The sequence below is a fragment of the Euprymna scolopes genome, chromosome 17 (assembly GCF_053919585.1).
Source record: "Euprymna scolopes isolate OS-2025 chromosome 17, ASM5391958v1, whole genome shotgun sequence".
Lineage (NCBI taxonomy): Eukaryota > Metazoa > Mollusca > Cephalopoda > Sepiida > Sepiolidae > Euprymna > Euprymna scolopes.
The window spans coordinates 43,764,576-43,778,190 of record NC_136498.1 but is presented as its reverse complement, the minus strand read 5'-3'; the positions used below and the strand labels follow the sequence as shown (position 1 = coordinate 43,778,190).

Sequence of the window (13,615 nt, the reverse complement as noted above, 5' to 3'; positions counted from 1 at the left end):
CTTGGATGGTGATGCTGGGTGGGGAGGCGCTTGCTTGTCCTATGACTTGGGTTTTCTTCTGGATGATGGTGAGACCGAACAGGCTGCATACATTAGCAAACCTGTCCATCAGTCTTTGAAGACCATCTTCCTGATGCGATGCTATAGCTGCATCATCGGCAAACAGCATATCTCTTATCCGAACTGTCCTGGTCTTTGTCCTGGAGCGGAGTCTGGCGATATTGAAGAGACCACCATCTGACCTGGAGTGCAAGCAAATACCATCCGTTGTGTTCTTGAAATCATGCTTCAGGAGTAGGGAGAAGAAGATGCCGAAGAGTGTTAGGGCCAACACACAACCCTGTTTGAGACCACTCCTCACCCCGAACTCAGCAGACATGCCAACGTTAAATTGCACAGTGCTCCTCATGCCATCATGAAAAGATCTTATGATGCTGAGGAGTTTTGGTGGGCATCCAATCAGTGGGAGAATTTTGAATAGTCCATCTCTGCTCATCGAGATCGAATGCCTTGGTCAGGTCTATGAAGGCAACATACAGAGGCTAGTTTTGCTCTCTGCACTTCTCTTTCAGTTGGCGTAGGGAGAAGATCATATCGATGGTTGATCTCTCTGAACGAAAGCCACATTGAGATTCTGGGTAGATTCGGTCGGCAAGAAGGTGTAGTCGCAGTAATACTATACGTGCGAATAGCTTGCCAACGAAGCTCAACAATGAGATACCGCGGTAGTTGTTGCAGTCACCGCGGTCCCCTTTGTGTTTGTAGAGAGTGATGATATTTGCGTTTCTCATGCCCTGAGGCACTGAGAATTCTCTTCAACACTGTATCATAAGACTATGGAATGTCCGTACTATGACGATTGGCCTATCTACCGACATGCGCAACATCTCCGATATTCTAAAAACTGCCATCATCAACAACGAGCTATCGAGACTCAAAGTAGACATCGCTGCACTACAAGAAACACGCTTAGCTGACACCGGATGCCTAAAGGAATCGGACTATACCTTCTTCTGGCAAGGAAAACAGGAAGAGGAGGTCCGGGAACACGGTGTTGGTTTCGCAGTGAGAAACTCACTTCTTCAGAACGTACAACTCTCTGATTCAGCTACTGAGCGCCTAATCTCACTGCGACTGAACACCACAGATGGAACAATTAATCTATTATGTGTGTACGCCCCAACACTCGCAGCGCCTGACGACATCAAGGAGCACTTCTACACACAGCTGGATAGCACCATCAAGGCATTTCCACAAAATGTAGATCTGATTATACTTGGGGACTTTAATGCACGTGTGGGTGGCGACAACGATGCATGGCCGAGTTGCCTTGGTAGCTTTGGAATGGGCAAATCCAATGGTAACGGCCAGCGCCTTCTAGAACTATGTGCCTACCATGACCTCTGCATTACCAACACATTCTTTGCTGCTAGACCGCATCACAGAGTGTCCTGGAGACATCCCAGATCAGGGTGTTGGCACCAGCTCGATCTAATCATTACTAGACGAAGGTACCTCAAACATTTTCTGATGTCTAGAGCCTACCACAGTGCTGATTGTGATACAGATCATTCCCTAATATGCAGTAGAGTCAAACTTCAACCCAAAGATTTCTACCACACTTAAAAGGCGGGTGTTGCCCGTATTGATGTAAGCAAGACCACATACTCAGATTGCAGTGCGAAATTCAACGAGATGTTAACCTCCACCTTCAAAGGAGATAACACCCGGACTGCATCTGAACAGTGGGAAACACTGAAAAATGCCACCCACTCTACAGCTCTCAAAGTCTTTGGGAGGAGGACAGGTATCAAGCGCAATGACTGGTATGATGCCAACTCTGCTACCCTCAACCCTCTGATTGAGGCAAAGCGTTTGTCCTTGCTCTCATACAAGGCCAACCCATCTCCTACATCGCTGGCTGCACTGAGGCTTTCCAAAAAGGCAGTTCAAAAGGCTGTAAGAGAAGCTGCAAACAACTACTGGATGGAGCTCTCCAAGTCTATTCAGCATGCAGCTGATACAGGAAATATAAAAAATATGTATAAGGGGATCAGGAGAGCTACAGGACCCATAATTAACAAAACTGCTTCACTGAAGTCTAAAGCGGGCGAACCCATACTAGACAAAGTTAAACAGCTAGACAGATGGGTTGAACACTACTCCGAGCTTTACTCCAGGGAAAAACTGGTACATCAGTCCGCCCTGGATGCAATTGATCATCTACCGCTGCTGCATGAGCTCAATGAGGACCCTTCCATAGAAGAACTATCCTGGGCAATAGACAGACTGCCATCAGGAAAAGCCTCAGGAAAGGACTATATTCCAGCAGAGGTCTTAAAAAGTGGAAAGGCTAGCCTGCTTGAGCCCCTCCACACACACACACACATATATATATATATATATATATATATATATATATATATATATATATATATATAGTCTTGGAAGTTTTTAACTTTAAAACTATACAAAAAAAAACCTTTAACATTCGTTAGAAAACCATCTAGTCAGTAAGTCATTTTATCACTTGCAATCACTGCATCAACTCGCTCTCGAATTTACTATAATACCAATAATTTATTTTTCAAGGGATCATCAGTTGTTTACCATGAAACACTGTTTCTGGGATTTAAAAACAAAGCAGTATATTACATCATGGCCCCCCAGCAGCGTTGATCAAACACCACCACCCTTAATCTTAGGAAGAAGACATGTTTCAAACAGTTGATCCAGTTTTCTATTCTTAATTGCAATTACTAACCTTTTCATACTATAAAAATTAATTTCTTACCTGTGCGATTCATCAATTTCCACATTTAAATTGGATACATTTTTTAATTTTTTTAATTTATCAGTCTTGTATTTATAAGATTAGGATGAATCCATTTAACTACTTATCACCCCCAACTATGATTAGTATTTAGTATATTAACATTCTTATTTTAAATTCGATATATAAAGGTTAAAAATATTTTTACATATATACATTTTTTTATTATAAATTTATTATATGTAATTATAAATACATTTTATACATTGCTAATATAGTTTTGGATTTCCTTTATAAATATAGTCTGGTTTATCTTAAACGATTCATAAGCATCAGGATAACGAACAAATGCTTTATTTAACTGTTTTAATATTTTATTTTTATCTATATATATATATATATATATACATATATATATATATATATATATATATATATATATATATATATATACTCTAAATTACATTACCGAAACCGAAGCTACGTTCAAAAAAGATTCTTAACTTCATAAAACATTTCTTTAAAAGATATTTTCTTATTTTTACACATCAAAATACGAAATAAATTGTAAAAAATATAAACATATAAAATTCAATATTGATATTCCTGGCATATATAAGTGTGTATGATTCTATATAACATGTAGAAGAACAAAGATGAAGCTATATAATTATATATATATATATATATATATATATATATATACTTATTAAATATATGAATGACTATTAAAATATACATATATATTCGCGTGTATATGTGTGTGAGTGTGTTTGCGCGCATCGATTATTGTGTGTACTTTTGTCTGTGTGCACTTGAATCTAATCCAAAAATTCAATTAAATTCCGAATTTGGTCAAGAGCGTCTCAGTTTAACAGCAAACTTCGAAGTATGTTACTAAATGTAAAAGTAACTCATGTAGTCTTTTTTTTATTTCCCCGTCGTTTTCGAGCATTTAGAGAATTCCAAAGTTCATGTGTTTCTTACATGCACTTATGAAACTGATTATAGACCATGACTTTTTTATAAAGCGCAAGTAACTAAAACACGAATATTTTCGCAATAGAAAAATGTACACGCACAAATCATACGCATAATTATATATATATATATATATATATATATATATATATATATATATATACTGTATATATATATTTGACTGCCATGGCTCTTGTGGGCGGCGACGTTGTTTGGCTGTGGAATTTATTATATATATATATATATATATATATATATATATATATATATATATATATATATATATAATTATTTTTCTACTATAATAATGAAATACCTAGAGACACTAGTGTTTCATCCTCTTTCGGTAATCTTCAATGCAGGGTGTCACGATTAACACGACCGATTCTTACTCAGCAACACGAGACATCTCTGGCTCGATTAGCGAAGACCCGCATCCATTTGTATACCATAAACCGCGTGAAATTACGTTTAATTTAATCATTTAAACTTTTTAAATATTCATTTACGTCAGTCAGACTGTGATCTAATTGGTATACGATGATCTATGCATAAGAACTAAATTGACCGACTTTAATTCAGCTGAAAATGCTCAACGATAAGAAACGAATTTCTTAAAGGGGCTGTCATAACTTTTTTACTATAATTATGAAATACCTACAAACAGTAGTGTTTCATCCTTTCGGGAATCTTCAGTGCAGTGTGTCACGATTAACACCAGTCGAACGATTCGCACTCGGCAACACGAGACATCTCTGGCTCGATTAACGAAGATCGTATCCATCCGGCTACCATAAACCGCGTGAAATAACGTTGAATTTAAACATTTTAATTTTTTTAATGTTTTTTACGTCAGTTAGACAGTGATATAATCGTTATACGATGATCTATGCATAAGAGCTAAATTGACCGACTTAATTCAACTGAAAGTGCTCAACGATAAGGAACGAAGTTCTTAAAGGGGCTGGCATAATTACTTTTTTATTATAATAATGAAATACCTACAGGCACTAGTGTTTCATCCTGTCGGGAATCTTCAGTGCAGGGTTCGATATATATATATATATATATATATATATATATATATATATATATATATATATATATATATATATAGTGACGCCAAGTAGAAAGTTCACACTTGTCATTTTTTTCAAAAACCGAACATTTAAGCTCAATTGAATGTAAAAGATTAAAAAAATAATATACCACTTTTCGTTCGCCTTTTATTCCTCCATAATGTTATTTGTTCTTTTAACGTTTTTAAAAACATAGCTTCAAATCGAGAAGGCAAAAAAAAAAAATAAAAATCCGCAGCAACAAATGAGCTTATCATCAGCTTAAGATATCCAATTTTTAAACAATAAAGTATTTGTAATCGTAGTTGTTGTTGTTCCCAGTTATACAACGTAACGTTCAATCCATACGCCTAGACATTCTCTCAGTGATTGTCAAGAGCTCATAAATCTCCACCTTTCCGCGTTATCCAATCGTGAAATCGGCCGCATATTGAAATGTTATGAGAAAACGGTACAGATGACTGTGAAAAAGCACCAAAACACTTGCAGTGTTCGTGATGCCTCTAAATATGGCCGTCCTAGAGTTACTTCATACAGAGAAGCCAATGCTATAAAGATCCGCATCCTCAGAAACAGGTGTAATAAGGCTCTCAAATTGAACAATAGTGTAATCTCGTTAGGACGTGCTCTCTTTCTACATCTAAGAAAAGACTGAAAGAATATAATTTGCTAGGATGTGTTGCAGGACGCAATTCCTGTAAACTACAGAAAGTGCACTCCGGACTTCGTCAGATGAAATGAAGATCATGACTCTTTTTATTAGTCGGAAGTTATCTTAGCGGTGAAAGCAAATAATGTAGGCTAGGCAGTGATTTTTATGCAGTATGTCTGTCGACAAATTACAAAGTATTTAATCCTACGTGCGCAGTTTAAACGCCGCAAGATGGCAGATGTTAAGTTTTGGTGTTGCGCATAATTAATGCCAATGGTACAGCGCTATTGTTCGCTTGCAAGGTCGTATTAATAAAACCAAGTACATTAGTATGTTGACTTAGCATTTTCTACCCGATTTTGGTTGGAATTTTGATGATAATCTCATCTTCATGAAGGATAATACTTTCAGTGCTGATATTCTTTATTATATGCCTGACACAATCTCCAGACCTCAATCCTATCCAAACCGTATGACATTACATTTAGCAACAGCGACGTAATGATACAATGCCACATCTTACGGGGGTATTGCGCAGACTAATTCAAGGATTGCGCAAATGATTGCATGCTATAAAATTTCAAAAAAGCAATGCTAGTAAATACTAACTTGTTCATTGTGTTCCTGTTGTATTTGTGTTGCATTAATCTTCTAAAGTTACATTTAAATAACAATTTTTAATCGTGCGGTTTTATTTTTTTGCCTCTTGATCTTAAGTTAATCATTTAAATCGAGGCGAACACTGGAATACTTTATTAAAAGTCAAATATAGAAAAGTAAAACTATTGAGAAATAAAAGGTGAATACAATAAGGTATAGTTTATTTAAATAGGTACATTCAATTCAGCTTTATTTTGTTTAAATAACAAATGCGCACTTCCTTGGACACCACTTCATATACATATTGTGAATAAAGTACTGGCGGAAATTGCATTTGGATTTCAAATGATGTATTTTCAAATAAGCGTTCGTTATAATACTTTTACGTTTTATATCATTTAACAGAACGTTCCCGCTAATCGCTTAAAGGTTTGTTCTTGGCCTTCGGGTCAAGATCAAAGTGTAGTATCTGTTCCCACAGATACTGCAAGCTATGACTAGCAAAGACCAGATGTGGGGGGAACCCCACATGCCTGACCATTAACCAGCTCCCATTTCCCACCTCTCGGGAGCTGGTCCCCTTTTTCCCTTCCCCCTCCCTTCACTCCTCACATTAAAAATCGGCCTTGTGCCTAATTTGCTCGGTGGGGGAGCAAATAAATACCATCTGTTCCGGCAGATACTGCACTTAAGATAATTTGTACCAGTCAATGGAGGGGAAACCCTCTATACTGGGACAATTATTATTTTTGGTAACCAGAGTGACCCCTTTTAGGGGAGCTGGTTTTTACCTCACATTAAAAACGGCCTTGTGCCTAATTTGCTCAGTGGGGGAGCAAATAAATACTATCTGTTCCGGCAGATACTGCACTTAAGATAATTTGTACCAGTCAATGGAGGGGAAACCCTCTATACTGGGACAATTATTATTTTTGGTAACCAGAGTGACCCCTTTTAGGGGAGCTGGTTCTTACCTCACATTAAAAACGGCCTTGTGCCTAATTTGCTCAGTGGGGGAGCAAATAAATACCATCTGTTCCGGCAGATGCCGCACTTAAGATAATTTGTACCAGTCAATGGAGGGGAAACCCTCTATACTGGGACAATTATTATTTTTGGTAACCAGAGTGCCCCCTTTTTGCCTACTTTTAGGGGAGCTGGTTTTTACCTCACATTAAAAACGGCCTTGTGCCTAATTTGCTCAGTGGGGGAGCAAATAAATACCATCTGTTCCGGCAGATACTGCACTTAAGATAATTTGTGCCGGTCAATGGAGGGGAAACCCTCTATACTGGGACATTTATTATTTTTGGTAACCAGAGTGCCCCCTTTTTGCCTACTTTTAGGGGAGCTGGTTTTTACCTCACATTAAAAACGGCCTTGTGCCTAATTTGCTCAGTGGGGGAGCAAATAAATACCATCTGTTCCGGCAGATACTGCAAGCTATGACTAGCTATGACTAGCTAGGACTAGCAAAGACCAGATGTGGGGGCAACCCCACATGCCTGACCATTAACCAGCTCCCATTTTCCACCCCTCGGGAGCTGGTCCCCTTTTTCCCTTCCCCCTCCCTTCACTCCTCACATTAAAAATCGGCCTTGTGCCTAATTTGCTCGGTGGGGGAGCAAATAAACACAATCTGTTCCGGCAGATACTGCACTTAAGATAATTTGTGCCGGTCAATGGAGGGGAAACCCTCTATACTGGGACATTTATTATTTTTGGTAACCAGAGTGCCCCCTTTTTGCCTACTTTTAGGGAAGCTGGTTTTTACCTCACATTAAAAACGGCCTTGTGCCTAATTTGCTCAGTGGGGGAGCAAATAAATACCATCTGTTCCGGCAGATACTGCAAGCTATGACTAGCAAAGACCAGCTATGACTAGCAAAGAACAGATGTGGGGGCAACTCCACATGCCTGACCTTTAACCAGCTCCCATTTCCCACCTCTCGGGAGCTGGTCCCCTTTTTCCCTTCCCCCTCCCTTCACTCCTCACATTAAAAATTGGCCTTGTGCCTAATTTGCTCGGTGGGGGAGCAAATAAATACCATCTGTTCCGGCAGATGCTGCACTTAAGATAATTTGTACCAGTCAATGGAGGGGAAACCCTCTATACTGGGACAATTATTATTTTTGGTAACCAGAGTGCCCCCATTTTGCCTACTTTTGGGGGAGCTGGTTTTTACCTCACATTAAAAACGGCCTTGTGCCTAATTTGCTCAGTGGGGGAGCAAATAAACACCATCTGTTCCGGCAGATACTGCACTTCAGATAATTTGTACCAGTCAATGGAGGGGAAACCCTCTATACTGGGACAATTATTATTTTTGGTAACCAGAGTGACCCCTTTTAGGGGAGCTGGTTCTTACCTCACATTAAAAACGGCCTTGTGCCTAATTTGCTCAGTGGGGGAGCAAATAAATACCATCTGTTCCGGAAGATATTGCACTTGAGATAATTTGTACCAGTCAATGGAGGGGAAATCCTCTATACTGGGACAATTATTATTTTTGGTAACCAGAGTGACCCCTTTTAGGGGAGCTGGTTTTTACCTCACATTAAAAACGGCCTTGTGCCTAATTTGCTCAGTGGGGGAGCAAATAAATACCATCTGTTCCGGCAGATGCTGCACTTTAGATAATTTGTACCAGTCAATGGAGGGGAAACCCTCTATACTGGGACAATTATTATTTTTGGTAACCAGAGTGCCCCCTTTTTGCCTACTTTTAGGGGAGCTGGTTTTTACCTCACATTAAAAACGGCCTTGTGCCTAATTTGCTCAGTGGGGGAGCAAATAAATACCATCTGTTCCGGCAGATACTGCAAGCTATGACTAGCTAGGACTAGCTATGACTAGCAAAGACCAGATGTGGGGGCAACCCCACATGCTTGACCTTTAACCAGCTCCCATTTCCCACCTCTCGGGAGCTGGTCCCCTTTTCCCTTCCCCCTCCCTTCACTCCTCACATTAAAAATCGGCCTTGTGCCTAATTTGCTCGGTGGGGGAGCAAATAAATACCATCTGTTCCGGCAGATACTGCAAGCAAAGACCAGATGTGGGGGCGACCCCACATATAAGACTTTGGTCAATGTAGGGGCAACCCTTCATACCAATTGTCACTATCCAACTCCCCTACTCCCCGGGGAGTTGATCCCCATTTCCCCTTCACTCCTCACTTTAAAAATCGGCCTTGTGCCTAATTTGCTCGGTGGGGGAGCAAATAAATACCATCTGTTCTTCAGATGCTGCACTTCTATTTCTTGTTCTCTTTCGGTGGAGGAGAAATCCTTCACGACTGAGACAATTTTTATTTTTGTACCTTCTCTCCACGTTAAAAAACGACCCTGGTGTCTAACTCTGTCCCGTTGGGAGGCATAGTAAATAGGTACATTATTATCGTTTAAAAAATATGTCTTCTTTTTAGAACATTGAAGAGAAGATGGGAAAAAAGCAGACTCGGGCCTTTCTATTATTTCCTTCAAAACTAGGCCTACAAACTTCTGAGACAGTTCGCGATATCAACGAAGTGTTTGGCCAAGGACCCACTACTGAACGCAAAGCACAATTGTGGATTAAGAAATTTCGTGGCGACGAGGAGAGTCTCGATTATTATAAGCGTATTGTTCGGCCATCGGATGTCGACAACGATTAATTTAGAGCCTATTTAGAAGGCAATCCACGCATAACTTCAGGGACTTGCTTCTGAATTCGGCGTAACGTTTAATAAGGTTTCCATCAATTAAAATGAGATAGGAACGACAAAAAAGCTTCATGATTGGGTGCCTTACGGAGTGAACAACAACTAAAATATATGCCATTGTGATATGTTATACTTCTTTACGCAGGAAGAACGACTATATATATATATATATACATATATATATATATATATATATATAGAGAGAGAGAGAGAGACACACACATATATATACATACATATATATATATATACATATATATATATATATATATATATATATATGCCCATGTCCACACATATATGTATGTATGTTTATGTGTGTACAGCAACAGAAATTACGAAGTGTTGGTTGATTTAATGTATAAAAATTGTGATTGAATTAATATCTTTCTCCCATATATGAACTTGATTAATACATACACACACAAATATATATATATATATATGTATATATATATATATATATATATATGGCGATAGACAATACGATTATATAATGAGAAAAGTAAAAATATACTGAAGTAATTGTTATGGGACTCACTTATATATACTTTGTAATACTCTAAAGACACTTATATATACTTCGTAATATCTTTAGACACATTTAACTTTGAACTTAAATTTGGAAGTCAAAGAAAGTTGAACCTGGGCTAAAATGGACGACCGTGCTCCGCTTATCTCCGCATTATTTCCAATCGTTCCGGACATGTTTCCACTGGATGTAAGCAGTGTCAATTCAGAAAAGTTATCCTTGGGGATTGCTCAACCAAAGCCTCCCAATTCCACGGGCAACTACCTTTACAGGGAATATCCATTGTCTCATGAAAGTGATCGGAGCCATCGTATTACACACACACACACACACCAACACACACACATACACATATATATATGTATATATATACATATATATTGTATGTATGTACGTATATATATATGTGTGTGTGTTTGTATGTATCTGCACACAAGCACAAGCATGCGCGCACACACAAACGTATATATATATATATATATGCGTGTGTGTGTGTCTGCACACACGCACACGCATACGCATATATATATATATATATATATATATATAAATATATATAAAAATATATATAAATTCACACATATATATATATAAAAATATATATAAATGACAGTTAGATAAATACGTAGATGCATACAGTCATATACGGATAAATGCGCACATCTATATAATATGATATCTAATGAGATCAATTTTTAGATTAAATATGCTTGGAAAATGATTCTAAGAATCAACATTTCACATCTATGTATGTTTTTGTCTTCATTGACACTTAATTATACTATTTGATTGATGGTTCTTGTATTCAACGTTCGTCTTCGAGATTCGGTTTCTAATCCTGTATCAAATTACACTGCTGTATTGATTCGAACTATAATTGTAAGTTTTCAGCTGCCAAAGACGCTGACCAATTTCAAATCAAACGTGTTGAAAAGTTAATGTTTCAATAAAGACAAGGCACATCTTACTTAATGCCGGTAATGTTTTCTAATATTTCCAATTTATAAAAACACTTCGACAATTACCTTAAATATTAATGGTTTGCAGCATCACTCCGCATTGTCCGATACAATATTGTAAAATACTTTTATATAAACATATTTTTCTTTTTTTCTATCTGTTTCTCTCTCCATTCCAACCGGGGTTCCCCCTTTGCTCTACTTCTCCTTACTCCCTATTTCTTCTCCGACTTTTTATAGGATCTCGGAGAAATGAATTGTCATAAAGGAATAAACTGTTTTCTTTTTAAGTAAAAAAAAATCACATCTCTAAAAGAGACACTTGTCACAATATCTATGGCAGTGTTTGTACAAAGATAAATATTTTGTTTAAAATTTTCTATTTTATATGTATTTCAATACTAATCTAGCAACTGCCAAATTTGTGGGTATTTTATTTTAAGTTTTTTTTTTTGTTTCAGCTGGACATAAATACGTAAAAGTATAGGCATATGCAGACATTATTAGAAAATTGCCTGTTATTTAAAAACGATTAAAATAGACTAGATTTATCATTTATAATAAGCATTCAGAAATGAGAATATTCACTGCCTTCTTAATATAAATTATACGCCACTAGCTTACTTAAATGCCTCATAGTAATAACAATGATAATTTCTCTCGTTAAAAACGTTTGTTCTTTAATTATATTCATTTGCGTTATTGTAAAAGTAAAGCAAGATACAAATAATAATAATAATAACAATAATTTATTAGATATTGCTTTATTTGTTGTAGTGTAGTAGAGTTTAATATAAATAGCCGCTAGTATAAAAAATTAGTTTTGGAAGATAATAATGTTCACTAGGTGTTTTATTATTCAAATTGCATGTGTGTTTTCTTTAAATGCTGCAACACTATAAATCTGCGTTAAGGAGTTTTTGAGGTTAAGTTTTACAATCGACTCCATACATGAGATCAATGTAACTGAAATAGGCATTAGAACTAATCGAGCTAAAAATGTGTTAAATCGAATTCTAAGTAAATTTATCCATCTAATTAAGGGTTAGATTCTAGGGGTAAAAAGAATGTATGATAGCCTCATCTTTTCCGATGAAAACATTAAAAGCTCTTTCTTTGGCAAGGCTATAACTCTTATAAACTGGTTCTAAATCTGACGGATGAGCCGAGCATTAGCTTCACAATTTTTGACATTAATAACTGCTCATACTCTCAGTAAATCTCCCAAATTCTATTGAAAGAAACAGTAATTTTATCCAATAGAAATACTGAGCTAGGTCGTTTAGATATTAACTTTTTTTTTGGGGGGGGGGAACGATCTCTGATACATCTTATTGATAAGCAGTGTATTAGAAAGGACATTTCTAATAACATTGACACAATTATGTGTGTCTCGGACTCTGCCCAAAGACCAGAACTAGTACGTCTATTTCTCTAGAAGGAACATGAATTTAAGTATATACAAGAAAGACTTGCTAGAGATTATGCACTGCATATTACGATGGCCAGGCCAGGATAATCTAATAATATATTCTAGAAATTTCTTCAATAATTTCGACCTTTCCATTTAGGTTGAATCTAACAAGAAGACGCCTATTTTTAGATATTTAACTTAACTCTAATTTCTTATCCCACACCACAAACCGAACTTGATAATAGTGTATATTTACAATGGTTATAATCAATTATTAAATTTATAGTACACACTAACGCCAGCAGAATTTTCGAACTTTCAGCGAACAAAATATTCTTTTGACCAAAACTTTTTAGTTTTAATGATATTTTTAGAAATTCATAGTATACATTTACAGAGAAAATAGAATAGCACCTAAATAGCACTAATTATGAGCAACTTAAATCCATAATCACACATAATATGACTCGAAATTAATATAAAAATATTGCATTAATTCAATAAAATATAATCCTTTCAGAAACGACAAAATACAAATGGAAAGAGGCAAATATACATATCATCTTAGGCGAAAGCTAGCATTTAGTTTAAACCTCGTTTGAACTCTTATGTAAAAATAAAGATATCTTAATAAATGTCCAATGTTGTTGTAAAAGCTTTTAAATTTCCACAAAAGTATTTTACAATCCTGTTTTATTGACTAATATATCTATATGTTTTAATCACATGGTGTCATTTTATTTGTATTATTTTTTGTCATAATTAGTAGGTTTCTAGATTTGAAATTATTGGTTGACTTTCCATTGCAAAAGGAGAAGAATCTTCAGTTTGTTGGGCATATTCCTAAGGAAATAAGTTAAGGCCACGGTGGAATATCTCGGCAGCAACATTCAGTTAACAAAAAAACATCAAAATCTACAAAGG

The 13,615-nt window shown here is 36.6% G+C and overlaps 1 protein-coding gene across 1 annotated transcript; it reads left to right on the top strand.

Moving 5' to 3' along the window:
* The first annotated feature begins 852 nt into the window (after positions 1 to 852).
* Positions 853 to 13,270, top strand: LOC145296989 (protein CFDP2-like). Its single transcript, XM_080143211.1, has 2 exons — positions 853 to 1,360; positions 13,212 to 13,270. Exons 1-2 carry the CDS (start codon positions 853 to 855, stop codon positions 13,268 to 13,270), a joined length of 567 nt encoding a protein of 188 aa, XP_079999337.1.
* The last annotated feature ends 345 nt before the right edge of the window (positions 13,271 to 13,615 follow it).